At 37.1% G+C, this 21,645-nt stretch overlaps 1 protein-coding gene across 1 annotated transcript in view; it reads right to left on the bottom strand.

Annotated features, from left to right (window-relative positions):
• Positions 1 to 112: 112 nt before the first annotated feature.
• LOC104155413 (RNA-binding protein 33-like) overlaps positions 113 to 21,645 on the bottom strand; it is a gene marked incomplete at both ends in the record, with an annotated part of 52,669 nt that continues 31,136 nt past the window's right edge. The window contains 3 exons of the mRNA XM_009707831.1: positions 113 to 444; positions 1,336 to 1,495; positions 18,106 to 18,164. Of these exons, the coding sequence (XP_009706133.1) occupies positions 113 to 444; positions 1,336 to 1,495; positions 18,106 to 18,164 (551 nt within the window). The remainder of the gene's footprint in view (positions 445 to 1,335; positions 1,496 to 18,105; positions 18,165 to 21,645) is intronic.

Raw genomic sequence — 21,645 nt, forward strand, 5'->3', positions numbered from 1 at the left:
CCTGTAAACTCAAATAACTCCACTTTAGACACGTTACTCCTATAAGCCTACGAGGCAGCCCTAGGCCACTTGACCCGTTCCTTGTAGGCCCCTTCCCACTGCAGCCCCGTACCTGCATGCTGGGCTGCGTGTGTGCGGCGAGGAAGGGCTGGCCCGGAGCCTGCAGGAACTGCTGCCTTGGAGGGATGAAGGGCCGCGGATTTGCTGAACCTGGCTGGTTGAAGTGGAGAATCCCCACAGGACCTTGAGGTTGCATGTTTGGCCGTACTGGCCGCTCTCTGGGAAACACTGGTTGTTGTCCTTGCTGATTAAATGCTGGCCCGGGCTGGCTGAATGGCATCGGATTTTGGGTAGGGACAGGATGCGCGCTATTAAGAAGCGGAGGGGGTGGTGGCGGTGGGGGGCTTCGCTGCTCAAACAAGTGATGACTTGGAAACCTTGGATCTGTGGGAATCAGATAAGTGATTAAACAACAACATCCCTGGGACACAAACACGCTTTCAAAACATAAAGCTCTATTTTGATTTGGAAAAGTAACCTGAAATTTGCAGAACACAAAATCGTATGGATGTTTAAATTTCAAGAGTTACTCTCAAGGTTACGTTTCTCTTGCTTCTGCCACTTGTGTATAAAAGGAATTGATGCTTCAAAGACCAGCATAACCAGCACTTTGCTGGAATTAGCAATACCATTTAGAAATTCTACTTTAATGAAATCAATGAAGGATTCCAGGGATTATAGTTTAAACCACACAAGAACTCATAAAACATTGGTACCATTTGCTGACCAGACACTTAGCAAATTTTTACATATTTCGTGTGTGTAAAATGTCTGTAGCATACACATTAGATACATGCATATTACATATCTATGGCATATCTATCTATCTACACAAGCACATGCACTTACTATCCATTTTGTTTGCTATGCTGTATCATTTTAGCTAACCTTAAGAGATTTCTTAGAGTATACAGATAGTCCAGGCAGTTTAAAGAGTAACCAGTGGAAATCAAAGTGCATCGAGAGTACTGGTTATCTAAAATGTAATAAATTACAATAACTTTATTACAACCATCACTTAGATGTTAATTTTATTTTGTATCTGCATAAATGCCCAGATTGATGATATTTACAGATGAAGACATACAATTACATCAAAAAAGTAAAAAGATACCAGACCACCAGAATTTTTGGCAAGTACTAGTCTGGCTACAAATGGGATCTTCCAGCCCTCGGATTCCTTCAAACACTTCATGCTACATGATACATGCTTACACCGCATAGCCATTTTACAAAAAGTGGACTTTGTATGTTAATGGAAATGAAAATGCTTACCTGCTATGAAGAAAGGATCTCTTTCCTGAGGAGGTGGAGGAGGGAGTGGTGGTGGCGGTGGTGGTGGTCCTCTCCATTGATCCTGAATGGGCAGCCTTGGGGCTTGGGAGAAGTTGGCAGGAACTGGTCCAGGCGTATGCTGCTGAAAGTCTGGAGGGCCCTATTTAATAAGGCAGAACTAAGATTAAGACTACCATCCAGGAATTTATCTATTGACTGCTATAACTTTTTTCTCTTAAAACTACAGTTGCTTTATGAGTATCAGCTGTATGATCTATCATCTGTACAAACTGGCAGCCCTTACTGACTCATTCTTTCACAATGGAAGAGGTATTAAACCCAAGTACAGTATCTTGAAATGAATAAACAATGTTTTAATAATCACTAGCACCACAGGATTTCTTCTCAAGCTTATTGAAATCCATGCAATTATTTGCCTTCTTTCCCATTAATCCAAAAAATCTGAATGTCTACATTAGAAGACATTCCTGACATTTATCTTCTTAAATCACATTATTCTTCACCATCAATTTAGTACAATGTAAGCTACACAAGTGAAGCAGCTTTACTTAAAAAAGCAGGGGGAGGACAGTTTATGGCATCCAGAAAATTAATGAAATCATGTTTCAAAAGGAAGTAACAAGAGAGTAACACTTTGTCTATTCACAACTCAGCATCTGAAGCATTGTAAGAAAGAGTTCAAAATCATCTTTCCTTCAGTAAGTTTTGTTTGGTTTTCTTTTTTAAATGTAAAGTCAGCCTTTACATATTGCAGAAGGCAGGATGTTAATGCAAATGCAGAACTTTGCAGAAGACACACTCAGTCGAGTAATTTACACTCATTTTTTTCTTTTATATCAAAAGTTCACAAAATGTCGGCAACCTCTGATAAACAGAAGCTCTGCTTCACATAAATCATGATATTCACAAGCATTTCTTTCTTATGCGTGAATAAATCAAATAAGTAAAGAAAATAATCTATGAACATCCTTGTTTTCCTCTTTACATGGATTCTGAAATCAGTGGTGGCATCTATTCTGTCTACATTTGATGCTCACCTTAAAGCTTAAAACTTGTCAATGCTGAAGACAAGCTTTTCAAAACAGATTTCAGACCTAACACTCCCTGCTAGACCGAAATACGGTCATCAGCAAAGGACCAAACAAGTAAGTTGCAGTGGTTTATCATTTATCTATTGAGCTGCCCTCACCAACAGTATGCACAGCCTCACTCTATCCTATTTGTACTGCAGAAATACTAGCATTTTAGGAAAATCATTCCTCGCACAGCCAAAATGGGTATTTGCCCTGGAAACTGAAGTCTACTCACTACCAAAGTGGCACAAGACAAAGCCGCTTCACACCCTTCTACCAGCACAATACAGCTGGGATTGGCAAGGCACAAACAAGCAGATGAGAGGCACTGAAGATCACAGCTGTTATTAAATCTGTGGCCTTCTTGAAAACACCTAAACAGGGATATGTGAGATACTAAGACCTCTTATTTGGAAGCAAGACTGTGACTACTTTTTTTCTGTCATTATACAACCAACAACTGTAAATACTTTATCATTCCCAGAGATTAAAGGTCTGTATTCCATTACCAGTGCTCCTAGTCAGCCAGTCTCCTGTGGGTCTTTCATTTAGTGAAAAGACATTATAATACACTCAAGCACGACAGTCCTCCTAACACACATACTGTTTGTAGGAGGAGCTGCTACGCTTCTGCAAGTGAACAGTTACCAACACAAAATATTCTTGCCACCTCAGAAGAGACTTAACACTTTTGAATTTCAGAGGCTGTCTGCAAACAAGAGCAGCTGGAGGAAGAGGGAGCTATCTGGGATGGAGAAAGTGACATTTATTTGTCCCATCAAAATCCATTCAGGTTTAGCTGAACAAGGCTGTTCAACCACATTGCCCTTCCCTCATGTTGAGTGGGACAGCACTGGCTGCCTGCCAAAAGAGCAACCGAACACAAACCTTGAGGATCCTGACCCTTCACTCCCCAAACACACCTCTGCCATCACCACATGTAGGAATTGCCAGAGGTACTCTCAAACTAAGGTTAAATGCATTCCCTCATCCTGGAAGCCTTGGTGATAAAAGCCTATTTCTCAAAGCACTGCTCTTACAGCCATCCTAGGGAATACACAGTGCTTCCGCAAGCCACACAACCTCAAGGGAGACACCCAGCAAGCGAACTGGTATTTAGCTATGTAGTTGTTTATCACTGCATAATGCACAAGGTCACTGCAACAGAGGCAGGGGAGAAACCAGTTCATCAGGGCAGTTTTCACACAAGACAGTTTTTATCTTACATCTTATTTACTACACGTAGTCACATCAACATATTGCACCAGGAGAGAGAAAGCAGTCTCGACAGACAACCTGCTTTTTCCTATTTTCTGAGAGCTTGACTTGGAAGCTCTGAAATACTCACTGTATTTTTCTCTAGACACAATATATGCCTACAAGTGTCTTAAGTTATTTCTAAAACAGTCAGCAAAAACAAATTATGTGGAAACTTACTGAAACCTGGGCTAATAAAGCATAAGTATCACATATTTGCCACCCGAGCTGAAGAACTGGCAGCAGTAATGATCTGGCTGGGCTTGCTTCCAAGCACCAAATAGCACTGCAGTGACCATAGTCTCCTCTACCTGCTTCTTCCAGACTTGACATATTCTGCCCTGGTCGAGGTAACAGATCCTTATCAGTCTCTCCTCCCACTCCTAAAATTCAGTTTAGGGCTAGACTACAAAAACAAGCAGGCATCTCCGCTTCTATGACCAAATTTGTAACCCAGTCTCAAGCTTATCTTCCCCAATATTAATTCTTTGTCCAATTAGCCTTACTGTTCTCCTGGTCCTGCTGCCTCTTTGGATACATTCTCTCATCCCCATCACATCTTTCACTCTGCCCACTGGTTCCTAATCCCAGCGTGTATCCAGCTTCCCAGCTCCCGGACTCCAAGCTGGTGGTCTTGACTTGTGGCAGCTGGTCAGGAACTCCCATTTACCCCACCCAGACCCAGCCTTTTCTTGCTTGTACACTTAGCCCAGGCAACTTCCCTGCTTTTTCCTACCAGGGAAGGAGAAGTAAATGAGAGCACAGGGAAAAAAGATCCTCTACTTGTATTTTAAATAAATACTTCTTCATACCAGCTTTCCCTCTCCTGCCAACACACACTCTCGTTACTATGCCCAGATCTGCCCAGCCCTGAATTGCAAATGCATGGGAAGTCGTGTTGAATTTCACACAGCTCTTATGTACTGAAACATCCTCAGTACAGCCAAACTCAATTTTCTTCCTTGAAAAATCGAGCAACAATAAAATGTTTCTAAATAGCTCACTTGGGCATAATAATATTTTTCTATCATTCCAATCTCAGAATGAAAGTATTTGGAAAATTTCAACCAAAATGATTCAAATTGAAGCAGGCAACCAGCAAAACATCTTGGTTCAAACCACAGAGGTCTGGTAGTACTATACATGCCGAGAACAGCTTTGTATGTCCCGTTACAAGGAAACTTTAAACCCTTATGAAGTCAGTACTGGAACTGAGTAATACAAAGTTATTTTAGATCTAAGAAAGGTCACACTTAAAAAAAATAAAATAGTTTTATTTACAAAAAAAATTACAGAAACCAATAACCAGCAAGACAACTACAAAAACTGGCAAAACTACAGAAAACTACAGAACTATCACCAGAACTACAGCTGATATAGGTCACACCACAGTAAAGCTGCATCCCATACAAGCAATAGACTATCGCTAAGAAATATCTACTTATTTGATCACTGAACAAATTTTAACTTTACATATATGGCATTTGAAGAACTACTAAAATATGACTGATCACATTTCTCAGCTGATAACGAAAGGCCAATCATGCAAAATTAACTGCAAAGACATTTGTTATGTGATGAAAAACAAATTACCAGTATTTGCTCCTAAAAAAAAGAAATTAGTTTGATTCTTTTCCTTCTAATATCTGTGAAAAAAACGTGACCTCTACTTTTTTCCTAAACCAGTTTTGCTTCTACAATCCCTAAAGAGCGAAATAAAATTCTGCCTTAAATTACAGTAACATAGGTAGGGGGAAGCTTGTCTTTTCAGATTTTACATTGCTGAGATTTTTCTTCTGAAAAAGCTTTCAGGACAATTCCAACAGGAATTTGATTGTGTGATTGATTAATTTCACACACTACATGTGAAACAAACTTTAAGGTTCAACTAGAGCTACTTCCAGACACAAATGAACTGAATTTTTTTCTTTTCAGAAAACATGCAAATTGTGGTAGATATTTTTCTAAGTTATGAGGTGCTTGTCTATTATTCTGAAATACCACTACATTTTTATTATTTTTTCCCAATTTAATAGGAATACAATACTACTACAACTTCAACTTTTACTTATACTGAATTTAAGTTCTCTTAAAAGTAGTGCAAAGTAATATAACAGTCCTCCGTTACTTAAAGTTTTTGAGAGTGGTGAGTTTGTTTTTTTTCCTTAACAGTGGTTAAACTATAATTCCAGAAGTGGATTATTTTACCATTAGTGTTAAACTCTACGTTCAGTAACTATTTGTTGCTAATAACCCCCAAGGGCCCTCTGGTATTTCGTAGAAAAGACCACGCAGAGCTATTTAACTTCAAAAATTAATGAAGAGCAGGTGCAAAAGCCAGTTTTCATAATGGTCTATTTTTGATAAAATAAGCATACTGTAACATAGATGCATAATAAATCTTTATATGCACAGTAGTTACTCCCATTTTTCATGGTTTTGCTATCCGGACAGTTTCAAATTACAACCAACTACTCAGTACACACATCAACTAAGACTCCCTACAAAAAATAATTTTAACTATTACTTCACCATTATTAAACCTTATAGGGAACTTCCCAAGATTTCCCTAGAAATCTTGCAGTCTTCAAAATACCTGTCTTCAAGTTAACAGGTTTCAGTCTAACAAAAGAGAGAACTGCAAATTCCTATGATCAGCCACGGCTGCAAAATTCTACCTTTCAGTCCAACACTGGGGCCAACTCTGACATTGGGGGAAAGGACAAAGTATTTATGTGCCTTTCCAGCGAGATCCCACAAGGCTGGCTCACCTTCATACAGAAATGGTTACAAAGACTGAGCCACCAAAGGTCCATATAAGACAGACTCAGAAGAGCACATACGGTAACTTTTTGGAGGAGGCCTCTCCACTTCTCATTGTTACTAGACTATATAGTATCATTATTATTGATTTTGTATCATTAATGTTGCTTATTTAGTACTGTTATCATATTTGTTATCATATGTTATCATTATTTGGTAGAAGTGCAGCAAATTGCAAGGAAAGACTCCTACAATGGAGTTTTTAGCTAGATTTAAAGCTAGCTGCACAAAGAGCACAGAATCAGGAGACAGCACAAGACCTGAAGCAGACGTACCTGTCACACCACAGTATGGCCTTGAAGGCCTTACCGAACTGACAGGTACCCCTTCACAAAACTGCAACCACTTCAGCACTGTCATTCCTTCTAAACCACTACCTGCAGCCCTGGTGTTAACAACTATTTCAAAGATCTGAGAGAGAAATTGTCATTTTGGAAAGCTGGAGAGCTCTTGAACTGTCTTCTCCGTAAGGCTTTGCGGGCTGCAAGGGGATACAGCTCTGGACATTGTTTCTTTCCGTCTACAAAAGACAAAATATGTCAATGCCTGAACATTGAAAGCAAGTTACTGAAGATAAAGTTTCTTCTTAAACTATCAAAGAAAGTAATTTTTGGTCTGTACTTTTTCCTGTTTATAAGGAGTATGTTTAACTCTATCATTTAATTTATTCTCATGTAATTTTACTTTGAAAATTCTTACATATCACCTTTTTTTGAATACAAGAACTGAGGCCTAGGAGGAAATTACATTGGAAATGGGGTTCTGTGTGGTTTTCCAAAGAGACCACAGATATTTCTTAAATACTGAAAAGGAGAAGACAACTGCACACTGACATGCTACTGACAGGTATTTTATTGTCTTAAATATTTAATTTTGTGAAGTTTACTCTGACAAAAAAAAAAAATCTACCCACTCTTCCTCCCCAACACTATAATTTACAGCACCTCAGACTAACATTTTTAGACAATTCTGCATGCCTGCAGGTTGCACAATTTCCCCTTTTACTAACTTCCATTATTCAATATAGCTAAGGCATAACTTACACCTTATGAATCACTTTTGGAAAAAAAAGGCAATGCAAACTTGCATCTACAATTCATTAGAGTTGTGAATAGCTCATTGAACATGACTTTCACACACTCAGGCAATCCCACCTTCCAAAAGAACATGAGATAAGGTTACTTTAATCCTTTCAAAGAACTGCACTATTTTGCCTTCCTTTTATCCCTTTAAATATCCTTCCTAGTTAAGAAATTAACATTCTCTCTCATACAATTCTTACACAAATTGTACTTTTACTTTTCTGCATCTCTTGTTAATTACATGATGTTATCTCCAGTAATCTATTCATGAAGCACAGATAACTTTGGTTACCAATAAAAGGGAAAACTTAGCATAAATTGCTTAGCACAAAGTTAATCTTATAAAGCAAGGAATAAAGAGGATCTAACAGCTATTATATGACTTATCAGCTTCTCTAAAAGGGTCACTCTACTTTTTTCATGAGACTAATTAAATACCTTAACAATGTCATTGAAACTTCATGAATCTTTCAATAAATTACACCCTGCCTCTACAACATGTTTTCATTTATTAATCTTGCTTAAAATGCAAAGAGCTAGGAGAACCCCATTGACAGTTAAGCAGGGCCACTCAGTTAATTCTTCTTATATGGTTTAAATGCAAAGAATAATGACCACTATAACCTATGACAATTAAAACTAGAGCCATCTGTCACAAGATGTTAATCCTCTTATTTCAGCAGCTACTAGACTTCTTGAAATGCCTTCCTAAAATGGCTACCTTCTGGTGCAAGGAATTGACTTTCCATTCTCTTGTTTAAGAAGCCCTGCTTCATAGATCTTGGATATGGTTCAAAAATTTTCAAGTAGAAATGTATACATCCCACAAACCATGGCTCTTCACATGCAAGTTTCATAGTATTTTCATTTACTATGCACAGCATACAGAAAGGGAACGATTCACTGAAATTTAATAATAAAATGTCTTTTGGTATTTCCTTATAGTTTAAATGACTCATTAGTGTTCCCGTGATGTCTATGACAATCACATAAATCCATCAACGGGAACTAAAACCTAGCAAGCACCATGATTTTCCCCATTAATTTAGCATTATAAGACCTCCTTATACAAAAATTCATGCCTTTAATTTTTGTCCTTCTTGACTGTAATGTATTTAAGGTCAGAGTCATCACAAAACTCAAGACAATGAATGTATGCTACCCATACATCAGTCTTTTCTGAGGGGAAAATGCAAGGAGATGACAACTACTGGTTCACGTATGTGGACTGCACAGATCCAAGTATTACAGGCAGATTGTGTCTGGGAGACAGTGCTTTGGTATTTTCCTCAATTGAGCTGAGAGTAATTTTTAATACTTAAATGTGCTACATAACTTGGACAAGCTTTTCTTTGATACTCCACAACTCCAAGAGATAAGAAAATGTGTTGGGACTTTTAGGTACAAGTCCAGGTCATCTATAAGAAAAATCACCAATGCCCGATTTCACTGTTTAAGGTCTCAAAATGGATTTCAGTCACCATGGAAAACCAGTACGAGCAAGGAGAGAAAGGCACGGAATCCCTTGTTATTTATGCCAACTCATGAGCAAGTAGCTAAAGGACAGGCAATACAGAGAAGGATACTCCCAGCATACTAAGACACTCCCAAACAGTTCAGGAGACTATAGCTAAAAATTAGAACCACTGCATATTAAAAGTATCCCTTTCCAGCAAGTTTCATGGCATTCCTCCTAATCCATCAAGCAGGGACATACTTGTGTTGCAAATGGAGACAAAAATACTCACAACTTCAGTGTGTTTCTATAAGAGAAGTAACAAAGCAGAATTACCTATAAGCAACCAGTGCTACATAAAAGGATTGCTTCACAGACAGGTTTCTTGGACCTCCCTCTGCTTTACCATCGAGGTACGTACATTAGAAAAAGGAAAATCTGCAGGACAAGTGGTCCCATTCAAGAACAATTCTCAGAAAACATTCCAAAGTGAAATATAGGCATAGGAAAGATATGGTTAACTAAATTCCAACTCTAAATTCATAACAGTGCTGATGTGCAGAAAAACCATGCTCCCATCCATCTGTTTTGTATGGCTGAAGGATGAGTGCAGCAAGGAGAGACGGGCCATAACAAAAAATAGCATGACAAGTAAGTTGTAGCAGCTTGCACTGCCTGAAGGAAGAGTAAACCCAAGCCTCTAGATCAGCACACAAACCTAAATAATTTCTTAAACAGGTGTTTTAAACTAATTCATCTGTAAGTTTCAGTTTCACTTTAGTTTGTAATTGTCTTCAGGGGTATGGTGTACAAGACAGTGTGAACATTTTTGTTTAATGCCCTCTAACCTTTAAAGATTAAATACAATATAGAAATATCGCAAATAGAAATTGGAGAAAGAATATAAGGGACATTAGTGTCATTTAGAATTATGAAATCTCCTTTGAAAGAAGGGAATTTCATAATAATTTTATTTAAAGACAATAAAATCCATCTGCGTATTTCTGTATTGAAGGCTAACAGTATTAGGGATATGTAAAAAATTAGGGACTCAAAAGTTCTGGACCTCTTCTGCTTTTCGAACTACTGAGATAAAACATCTAACAAAATTCATACCTTATCCTTGGATTTAGCAGAGACTACTCCATGGAAATATTATTACAGTGTTTAGCAACCTTGTGTATCTTGGTGACCTGCAAGTCACTGATGATTAGAAACAACTCTGAGGTCAGAACTAAACTGGATCATGAAAATCCCATTCAGGATTCCTACACTGCACTCACTCCAAGCTTGAAAGTGCAGTTATAGTTAATTTTAGAACAATTTGAGAACCTCAAAGATAAATATACATGACTTGGGGATGATGCTTCTCCCTTCAACAAAAAAATGCTCAGATTGCTACAAAAAAGTCAAGCAGCAGCCAGCTTTATAGAAGACAAATATTAGAATTGCTGCTAACCTGGACTTTGATCTGTATTAGAAAATGACATTTCAGACCTGACTATTTAGTAGGTAAATTACCCGATTCCTGATTTTTAATTCTGTACGGAAATCTCATTTTGGTGATGTTTTACACATCTCTGACCTTGCAAACACTTTGATGCGAGAACTTTACATACCCAGAGCTCCCAACGTGCCTGCAAGTACTACTCGTGTTGCATATGAAGGCCTGAACTTTTTTCCTTTTTGAGTATCCTACAGTCAACTCATAATATTCCTCTACATTAACTCATTTTACTGTAAAGAGCAGTTATGACTTACTTTTTTATAATGAATGAAGCATTTTTTCCTTTCATATTGTAAAGAAATGTCAAGTACTGAAGGTGCAGAAGGTGAATAAATACCAGTTTATAGATTTTTTTTTTGTATTGTGATGACATAAACATACTGAATTATCTTTTAAAATGACATTTTTTAGCTCAGTGAAAATAGCTTAAGAGAATTATACTATCACGTAGGACTCTAGTTATAAATGTATTTTAGTTCTCTATTCAGTTTTTAAGCACTAGATTCATCTTACTGCATTATAGTAGGAAGTCAATTGTATATTTTAATTGGATTTCTTTATGAGTCTTGACTTCTGCAAAGTATTTTTTTAACAGTGCCTAATTAATGGTTACATAGCTCTATGCATAATACTTTTTCCTCTTTGCCTCGATAAAAATTTGTGTTTTGCTCACAAGGCTTAAAAAGCTTCAAATTTCAATCATTCAGATGCATCAAAACCAATATACATAGCTATATACATATAAAAATATATCTAAATCAAAACTTTTTTACTGTGAGGGTGACTGAGTGCTTGCACAGGTTGCCCAGAGAGGTGGTGGAATCTGCATCCTTAGAGACACTCAAAAGCCATCTGGACATGGTCCTGGGCAACCAGCTCTAAGTGGCCCTGCTTGAGCACGGAGTGGGCCAAGGTGAGCTCCAGAGGTCCCTGCCAACCTCAACTATTCCGTGATTCTGTATTTAGCAGGTACTCAAGTTGAGGCTGAAGAAAATCTAGCATCATTAACGGGAGTGTGCGTGTGTGTGCGTGCAGAATTCTACAACTCTGGATTCCTTGGCAGTGCTAAACAGCAATCACTTAACAGAAAGGTAAATGACTAACTATGAAATATAAATTCACAAGTTTTCTGTCCGATTTTAATATCTACAGAGCATGTGCACACTGGAGCAAGCATGACAAGTTAAAGGGTTACTGCATTTAGAAACCATCTATCTCTCTCTTATTTAATAGCTGTTACCATCATGTTTAGCTGCTGCTGCTCCTCCTGCAGATGGGAATTCATTGATATGATTAAATTTGATGGTATGATAATGTATGGTAATCGTGATTAATCAGAAGCCCACTAGCAAATGGAGGATGTTGGGTATTATGTCACCTGCATTTTAAACTGCATTCCCTCTATGCCAGCCTGACAAAATTTGACAGCTGGAGGGATCTCATGCTGCATCTGCTTGCTACTACTTATAGATCTGATAAGAGAAAGTGCCCATCATTCCTTCACTATCTTAAGTGATGTAATTACAGGGCTTTGCAGTCAAGTTGTGAAAACAGTAAGTGTGAAAAATGAAAGCTTTTTGCTAGCTGCTGAACAAGCTCTGTCTCACATCTGCAAGGGCTATAATCTGAAAGAAATGTAATTTGATGCAGCAGTCTCATTCAAACATGATTTGCATGAAATGCTGTATAAAGCACTATCCAAAAAATGTCAATCAACGCCACCTGATACCATGTATCCTGTTAAATGAAAACAAAATGCTTTCTACACTACCTGTGATCTGCTACTGCTACACAGTAATAGAGTGAAAATTTCATTTACTATTACTCATCACAGTAAAGCCATAGCTAAAACAGAACAATTGTGAGGAAGTATGAGAAAAATTTTCACAAGTGGCTTTTTATTTCCATTAACAGTTTGCCTCCTACATACATATTGCTGCAAGCATGTACAAGTTACTCATATCATTACTTACTAAATACCGGTTTAAAACAATCGACTGTATTCAGATGCAGCACTGTTTAAGTTGTCCTTACTGTGAGTACTGGAAAATATGAGCCATGACCTTGGTAACAGTTGCTAAAATCCTTATTCACTCATAGCAATTCATAATCCAATTTGAAACAATGGAAAAAAAAATTCATTCCCTATTTGCATTTCCCACAACGAACAGCAAACACTATCGCAAGGAGTTTTGTTTTCAAAAGCACTGCAAACTTCTGCTTCTATGTACTACAAGAGGTGTTTACATAAAGGCATACCCACGAACCCAGGTACGTTGTAGTATCTATTAAACTGCCTCAAATTTGCTAAAATGGTGTTATAGGCTGATCCAAGTCAGTCCAAGGGCCAATTTGGGGAAAAACAGGTAAATCATATTCTAATGTACCTTTTATAATTCTTTTGCATAGCACTAATACATTGTTTGTCTAAAAGAAATGTTTCAAGCAAATGAGGGGCAGTAAACTTTGTTCTGGGTAACAACTGGGCACCTGTTTAAAAACCTCTCACAGATTAAAGCATAAAGAAGTGTTTAAAAGCAGTGTCTGAATTCCAAACAACACTTGCAAGCTCAGAATTTGTCTAACTAGAGCTTTCAGAAATGGGGAAGAAACTGAATCAAAACTAATCAACTGACTTTCACAGCACCCATTTAAGACAACACCTGACGTCCGGGAGATCAAGTACAAGCATGCTGAATGGGAACATAAAGAAAGTTTACTAAGGTTTTTGCAGTTTAAGGAAAGAAAAAAAAAATATCAAGTATTCTTTTGGGATAAAGATGATTTTGAAAGGAAATTGTAAGGTAAGTTCCAAAACCAAATCATGTCAAAGCCCCCTGAGAATTAAAAAGACATGTGATGTAGAATATTCACAAGGGCCCGAGGACACGTTGCTCTATTAAAGTCTTATTTTTATACTGAATAAAACATAATTTACATTATACAATTCAACTTTCAGACCTGAATTCAACAGCTACTTGAAAGGTACCCTATGCACTAAGATGTCCTATCAGAGTAGAAAAGATTTGTGCATTAAAAACTATCAAAGTCTTCCTAGCACAAACTAGTCAGGCAGACATTACTGTCACTTCATCTTGTGCTTTGTGCCGTTTCAGACTATATCTAACCACACCTCTGAAACTCAAGTTGACCAAAGTTACTAAAATGTGTCTGTGGCATGGACACCTGCCCAGCTCGCACCACACCCAGGGTGTCAGGTTAAGGACAGCAGCTAAACTGGAATTTATCCCAGTTTTGGAATTTATCACAATTTCCTGAAAATTCTCCTGGCAAAGGGCAGACAGCTGCATTAACAGGCTCTGCTCTCTGCAGCAGTTTCAGAGAAGGATCCAGGACAGAGACAGATGGGGAATGGCCCCAAATCTCCCTCCTGCCTTGAGCAGTGTGAGGCAGGTTCTCCCCAAGAACTTCTTTACTCTAAATACTCTGTTTCCAGCCCCAAATTCAGCTGCTAGGTATCTCTCATAGTTTCCTGTTGAAGAATTTTGGTAGTGTAAAACACTTTCCTTCTGCCATGTTCTACCCCAAAACGGATGATAACACTTGCTCCACTTCTATATGTCCTTAAAAAAATTTCACACAAGCGTGCCGCATATGAAAATTACTTCAGTGCTGATTAAGTTAAATAATGTTTGAAGCAAAAACTATTTTAAAATTTTTCATTGGGCAAACATCAAAATATTTCAGATACAGAATGTGCTGCTGGACTCACATAAGAGATTAAGAGATCTGGACCATCAACTTAGCTCACAAAAATTGCCATTTGAAAGCAAACAATTTTTCTAATTTCATATTAAACAATGAGCTGGCCTCTACAAGAGTCCGTTAGCAGCAGTCCACGTGGAAGGTGTTTAGAAACACCTCTTCCATTTACTATTTAATTTCTTCTTTCCTTATTTTACCCCACCCTTCTTCACAAAACACAGCAGTTAAAGAGAAATTAGCTCAGATAATAAACAACATAGGACAGAACCCACAATCGTCCTTCTTGTGTAACAAGAAAGGCCACAGGCTCCATACCTGCACTGGGGCATCTGCTTAATGAGAGAACACGTGAAAAATACAGAAGACCCATACAACTAGTCTACGAACAAAGCTTTCTGTCACCTTCCTTCAGTCCCCAAAGTAGACTCTTATTTGTGAAATATCAACCATGACACTGACACACTAACTCAGAGAAAGGTATTTTAACCACTTTAAAGCAAAGGTAGATGAAAAAATAAGACCTCCAGAGTACTCAGTCAAATAGTTAGCTTAATCCGTTCTTTAAACAGTTTAAAGAAAGCACACAGTTGGCACTTGCACAGTTCCAGGTTAACTCAAATACCTGGCAAAATATTAGCATTAACTATGCTTGAAGATTGGATTACAATCAACTACAGCTACCTGAAGAGTACTTTGCAATTTAAACAAGTGTAGAAGCCTTTGCAGAAGTCCTGGTTAGCACAAGTTCACCACATTTCTCAGCTGCTAACATGCCTCAGATCCACCATTTATTCAGTCCTAATCAGTTCAGCATAGCTCTCAAACATCATTCACACTAAGTCACCTTGAATGCTTACAGAGTAAGAGATAGACAACTTCCTTGCTTGATTCAAGATTCCTGTAAATGTTAAAATAACTTTAGGTAGTGAACACAAACAGATTCATTCCATTATGTCCTCTCTAGCACTTCCTCTCTAAACATTTAAGGGGTTAAGCTTTAAGTAAGAAATGCTTTAAGTAAGACATAATTAAACAATAAACCCTACCCTGAAATATTCAAATTTAGATTCAAGGTTAAGTGAATTTAATCAGTCCCAATTCCAAGTAGGTTCAATCCTAATCCACACTACTCTGATTTAATACTACATTATTTCTTACCATTTAGAACTCAAACCAATACGCTAACACGCTCATTACAACTTTGCTCAACTCTTCAATTACATCTTTCTGCAAAAGGCTGTAAGAATTAACCATTACATGGTTACAAGTCACTTCATTAGCCCTAAATTAATAACACCTGGTTTCCAATAGATTTATGACTTGCAATTGATTAGCTCTGATTGAAGCTCTTCCCGTGCTTGGAAGAGGTTTGCTGAGAGGCTTCTCTCCTAGAAAAGACAGGAACTCAGCAGCAATTTTTCTTTTGGTTAGGGCACTAGCTTCTTTAGGTCTCTCCCTTGCAAGAATTTCATTAGCTTTAATCTTTCTACCTCTGCTACATTCAATTAAAATAAATCATCCAGCTCAAAGTTAAAAGGGGAAAGCAGACTACAAGTATCTAATTCTAATCCCAGAGTTTTTTTGAAACAAAGCAACCAGAAAAATCAGTTGACTATTTTCATTTGATTAGGCAATCCTAAAAAGAAGAGCAAATTCATTTTATTGGATATCCGATTCTTTCTACAATGAGGAATAGGATGAATGAACTATAGTCTGGAATACTTCTTTGATCTTTTTCAAATGGCTTGTCAGTGAAGTTGTCTAAGCATTACTGTACTGCTATAAGTCAACATTTACACATAAACAAGTGAATTATAATGGCACAAAGGCATTTTGACACGTAGCAGAGCAAAAAAGGTAGTTCTGCAAGATAAAAGGTTCAAGTTAGAAAGTAAATTTGACTTCAGCTCAAGAGCTAACATACTATATTTAATAAAACAAACATGAGATATGTACACAGTGACACTTAATTCCTAATCCTAATATGACTGATAACCTATGCAAAATTTATAAAGTACTTTAAAAAGGAAGTTCTTATTATACCCATTTTATAACTCAGTGAATCATGGAAAGATTAAGTAACTTTCTCAGGGTCATATAGCAGGTTACTGGTTGAAATAGAAAAAACACACCAAAACACTCAGAGCAACCAAATCACAGTACTGGATGCTCTTAGTTAAGATAGCCCTCCTCCTCTTTATGAAAAAAGAATTACATTGATTCTTTGCTAGTGCATTGCTTACATAAAAAGGCAGCAAGTAGTCAAGTATTTTCCTTCAGGCAAAAGGAGCAAGAGTCCTACCAAAAATGTTCAGTGTATTTTATTCCATTTTAAGAACTGTTGCATACAAATTAGCTACATTTGCAGTACTTCCCAGCTTGCAAAACCAGAAGTGAACAGAATTAAAATCTAATTTCACAATCAAAAAAAATTAATTTCCAATTTTTCCACATTGATGTAAACGCACCTCAAAGATGTCAATTACAATGCCTTTACAGATATTCCTTGTCCTCCAATCTCTTTTCCATCCCAAATTGTGTTTATTGGCAAAGCAACTTAGTGTCAAAGGAAAAGAAATGCAAGATACTTGTTTTCATAAAAAACAGTAAGAATTACTTTTAAAATGTTAATAAGGTCTCCACATAATACTAAAGGCTGTTGAAGAAAACTATTTCCTTTGAAAATTACACTATTTTTAAATAGGACAATATCTCTGGTTAAAGTGTTGATGATGAAATTATATAACACGAATTTACTCAATGAAACTGCAGTTTTACTGCCTAATGTTTTTATACTTCACAGAAGAAACACGGCAATTTAAAACCTCAAGTTACCATACAAAATACATACACCACAATTCCTCAGCTAGATATCCTGTACAAAAAATACTCTGTGTCAAAAATAACCAGGTATGCACGTGGCAATCAAAAGGCACAGCAGGTTTCAAAATCTGTTTCTTTCAAGTACATCTGATCTCTATGCACGTAATTTACTGTGTGATACTACACAGATGTTCACAAACATCTACTTTCCTCCTTCAGCACTGCACACATTAACAGAGGATAATTTTTATGTGTTTTATATATTTGGGAAACATCATATATGGAGTCTTTATTTGAAAATATTTAAAGGCAATATTGCACAAACTATTTTTTCTTTTGCTTATTTTGATACTCTGCAAATCACTTGAACTAAAAATTTAGGACAACAAAACTGAAATGATGAGAAAAGGTCTAGAAGCATGCACTCTCTCCATTCACAGAATTAAAAAAAAAAATCAAGTGAAATTAGCCTAGTGAAGCAGCTAAGTGCCTTGTTTGTTTTAGGAGTTAGAAACATAAGAGAAAGCAAGGTCATGCAATGCCACTCCTATTTTTTATATAAAAAACATGAAGGCATTTAAATGCCTGAAGTAATAATAAAAATGATTGCTGATTTTTAAAATAAATACATATTACTGCTTTTTAAGCTTAGGGATTATTTCAAATAGCCTTTTATTATATCAAATAAAATAAGGATTCTATTTATACAGAAAGAGTCAAGTAATAAAATGAAGCCCATATTCCTTAAGATAAGATGCATTCATGCCTCTCCCACTGGAGAGGCTGGTTCAACAATTTTACAGTTAAACAGAATTAATTCTACTCTCAAAAATCCATTGACCTTAAGCTTTTAACAAACATTTTCAACTGCAGAGTGTATTGTCAATATTTACAAATCCTTAAAATTATATTTCACTAGAACAGCTTTTATTTGCTATATTAATATTTCCTTGCAAATGTATGCTTATCCATATCAGAGAAGAAGAAACAGCTGCTACTCACAGGAAATCTCTGGGGTCCTACAGCAGGTCTAGGCTGGGCTGGAACTGGCAGCAAGGGCACTGAAACAAGAAGCACCTTTTAACACCATTTGATTTACCTAACAGTTGTTGCTGTTATTTCCAAAATCAGTTGCAATAAGCTGCCATGATTAAAATCCACTACATTTACCCTCACATGTCACAGTTCTTACAATTAACTTTAAGCAACCATTCCCTCCCCTGCAACATGCAACAGGGCAATTAGGATTCTCCTAGTTAATTTACATAATTTAATTCTGCGTTTTCCAGAATTAAATTGCTCCTTGTTGCAGGAAGGAAAGCTGGAATACTTATTCAGCCAAAGATGTCTCTTAGACAAAGCTGACAGAGACTCTAACAATAATTTCATGTTTCAAATAGAAGGATGCATGATTAATTTGCCTTCTCAACTTCAGGCCCCTCAAGATTTCCTAGGTATCTCCCAGTCTCACCACCAACCTCCCACAACAAGCATGGGCATGAGAGGAAATACCTGGCACAAATCACTGTTCACAGGAGGGTAAAATGAGGCAGGCAGTGACAATTAACAGCAAGCAAAAACTACTTAATCTGGCCTTGCCACCATAATGGTATATGCAATATGGTTTGTCTAATCAGAGAACTGCTGATCTCAGATGAAAGACTGCTAATTTGTAAAGAGATATCAAGAAGAATTAGGAGACCCTCCTCCTCAAAAATAACCTCTAAAATTAGTATTTCAGGGGGATTAACACGGATGACTTGTCCATACAACTGCATTTCAAAAGACTAGTCACAAAAAAATATTTCCCAAAACATTCACTTAATATTATGGCATAATGCACAAAGCACCCACAGCTGGATCAGTTTGGGGACTGAATCTGTATTTGGATCCCTGGTACAGACTGTAATGACAGATTTCCCATTTTCCAGCACACTTTTTATTTCCTGTCCAAGTTGTCTAAGTGGTTAAAAATACAGATGTTTCAATGTTAAACAAAAAGCCAAGAGAAGTTAAATAAAGCATTTCAAACAGCACTGAATATGTTCGCTCATTTACTAAGAACTTCTAGTAAAGTTACTTTTCTTCAGTTTATTTTTAGCACTTCTGAAAGTGACAGAAAAACATTTTCCACACAGGGTTAAACATTGACTTTGTAGACAACTACTGCAGTACACTCCAGAGCAGGAAAGATGTTACGAAATGCAGATAGTTTAAGGGAGAAGTTGGGTGCATTTCCCAAAGCAGGAGTTTGTTAAGATTCCTAAAAAAAAAAAAAAATCCCTTTTTCCTTGCTAACTGAGGCACAAGAACTAATGCATTAAGTGGTTATTTTTAGTTCATGTCCATATCTGGCTTCTATCCACTTTTGTTAAGTACTTGTGGTTCACTAGTTCATGGACTGATGGGGTAAACTAATTGCACCAGTCTTTCAGCACTGAAGGACTGTGTGAAAACTTTGTATCACGTTACATGAGAAAATTAGTTGAACAGTCTCATCTTGGCTTCTAATGAACATCTGTCGATATCAAACAGCCATGGCCGCCTGGAAAAAACTGACAGGGTGCTCTTGACAGACCTAGGACCAAAATAGCTCAGGTATTACAGGTCAGAGAGGCACTGAGAAAAATCACCTAAGGTGGGAAATGTAGAGAAATGTCAACTGATCAGGGCACTTGTGTCTATTTCAGTATCCTGCCTCTGGCAGTAGCATATAGAGAGATATATATTTAGAGGTTTTAAGCAAATTAATTTAATACTCAAGAAAGACAGTAGTTCAGACTCTTTGCCCTTTCAATCCTTGGACACTTGCTGAAGCAGCAAAGTCGTCTCAAACAACCATTCATCTTCCTGATGTCAAATCTTCCATATGTTTCAAAAGTATGTTTCAAAAATAATACACAGCATGTTGTTAGACACTATTTTAAGAAGATCAAATTGCTTTTGGCTGTAAATTCCAATGCTACATCTGAAAGATGAAGAAGCAATTCCCATACTGATTATTATAACGTAATTTTTCCCAAGACATCAAACAGTTTTTAAAAGGTAAATGGCATACTAATCTACTGAGCTGCCATAAACTGCTCATTAGTTCACATCAATTTTGGCAGCACTACAGTATCCATGAAATAGTTATTTGTAGTATAAACATTAAGGGGAAAAAAACTCAGTATCTATTATCACAGGTTGAATTAGTACTTCATAATACATCTATGTACAGTTCTTCAGTGTTTGTGAATTGATCATACTCAAATTTGGACATGCATTCAGCCAAAAATTACTACTTACAACTCAAAACTAATTTACAGCATAGGACACAAAGAAAAGAGAAAACTGTATGACAAGCAAGCAGCTAAAAGACATGGGATTCAAATGCCACAAAAGGCACAACTGAACAGTATTTGCAGCAGGTATGTGCAGAGGCTCACATCACCAGTTTAGGGGTTCTGATAGACTGAGGCCTTCTTAATCATTTACAAAACTTCAAAGACTAAAAAAATGTAAAAATTTGTCTGAAACAAAACTGACTTGAAAGTAACTGATTTTTTGAACCAAGATCCAAGGCCAGGCAGGAAGATGGCAGCCACTGTAAGAGATTTGCCTTTGAGATATCAAAAGAATAAGCCAATGATCAGATTCTTCAAGAGTGCTTCAACTCACTTTCAGGTTGGAGTAGCTGGCTACTAGAGCTCTTACACATGTTATTTTATTCACATGAAAATTTTGTAACAACCTACCAGGAGGTTTGAGTATTTCAGAAAATACTGATATACTTGACCCACTTCAAGACTAACTCAAACCAAAAATATGTTGAGAAAGTATATTTCTATGATTTTCAGTTAGAAAAAGTGTTCCCGGCACTGACAATTAGAAGCATGTAAGCTTAATCCTGCCATAAAATTAGAAAGGAAAAAATGCCAGTCTACAGTAAAACATGACAGTACATCATTAAAATTACCAGAACCTAAGTGTGCATATCATGCACTTCCAGACATGGCATTATTAGCTTCCAGGCATCACATTTTCAACAACAGAATCCCAATAAACTTTGCACCTATTTGACTGTATTCTCCAATGTGTAAAAACTCTCATATATGTGGAAATACATTCAGCCACGAAGGGGCAGGACATCATCAAGAACATTAAGTCAATCTGATCTTTCATACTTCCTGTTACCATGAAATGAATGATGCTGCATGTGAAACACATCCTAATATTGTCAACTACCAGTCTCCGCCTATCAGGGCCTCAAGCAGACGGATTAAACTGAGGATGACTTTTTAAGTGGAAGTTTAGAGCAGCTCTCCCTACCCTGGAATTTCTGTCTACCATTTGCCTGCAGTGACTCCTTAAAAATTCATCTAAATATGCAAACGCCATTGAAGATTTTAGAATTATGTTCATCTTCCCTGAAGAAGACTACTAATATCCTACACATTTTCCTTAGGTGTGCAAATGTATACTTTCAGGTAACATAATTGTACCACTGCAGACTAAAAGACTGAGATGGCCACTACTCTCAGCCACTGCAGAAGACTCAGC

The sequence above is a fragment of the Cariama cristata genome, unplaced genomic scaffold, assembly GCF_000690535.1.
Source record: "Cariama cristata isolate BGI_N322 unplaced genomic scaffold, ASM69053v1 scaffold5409, whole genome shotgun sequence".
Classification (NCBI taxonomy): domain Eukaryota; kingdom Metazoa; phylum Chordata; class Aves; order Cariamiformes; family Cariamidae; genus Cariama; species Cariama cristata.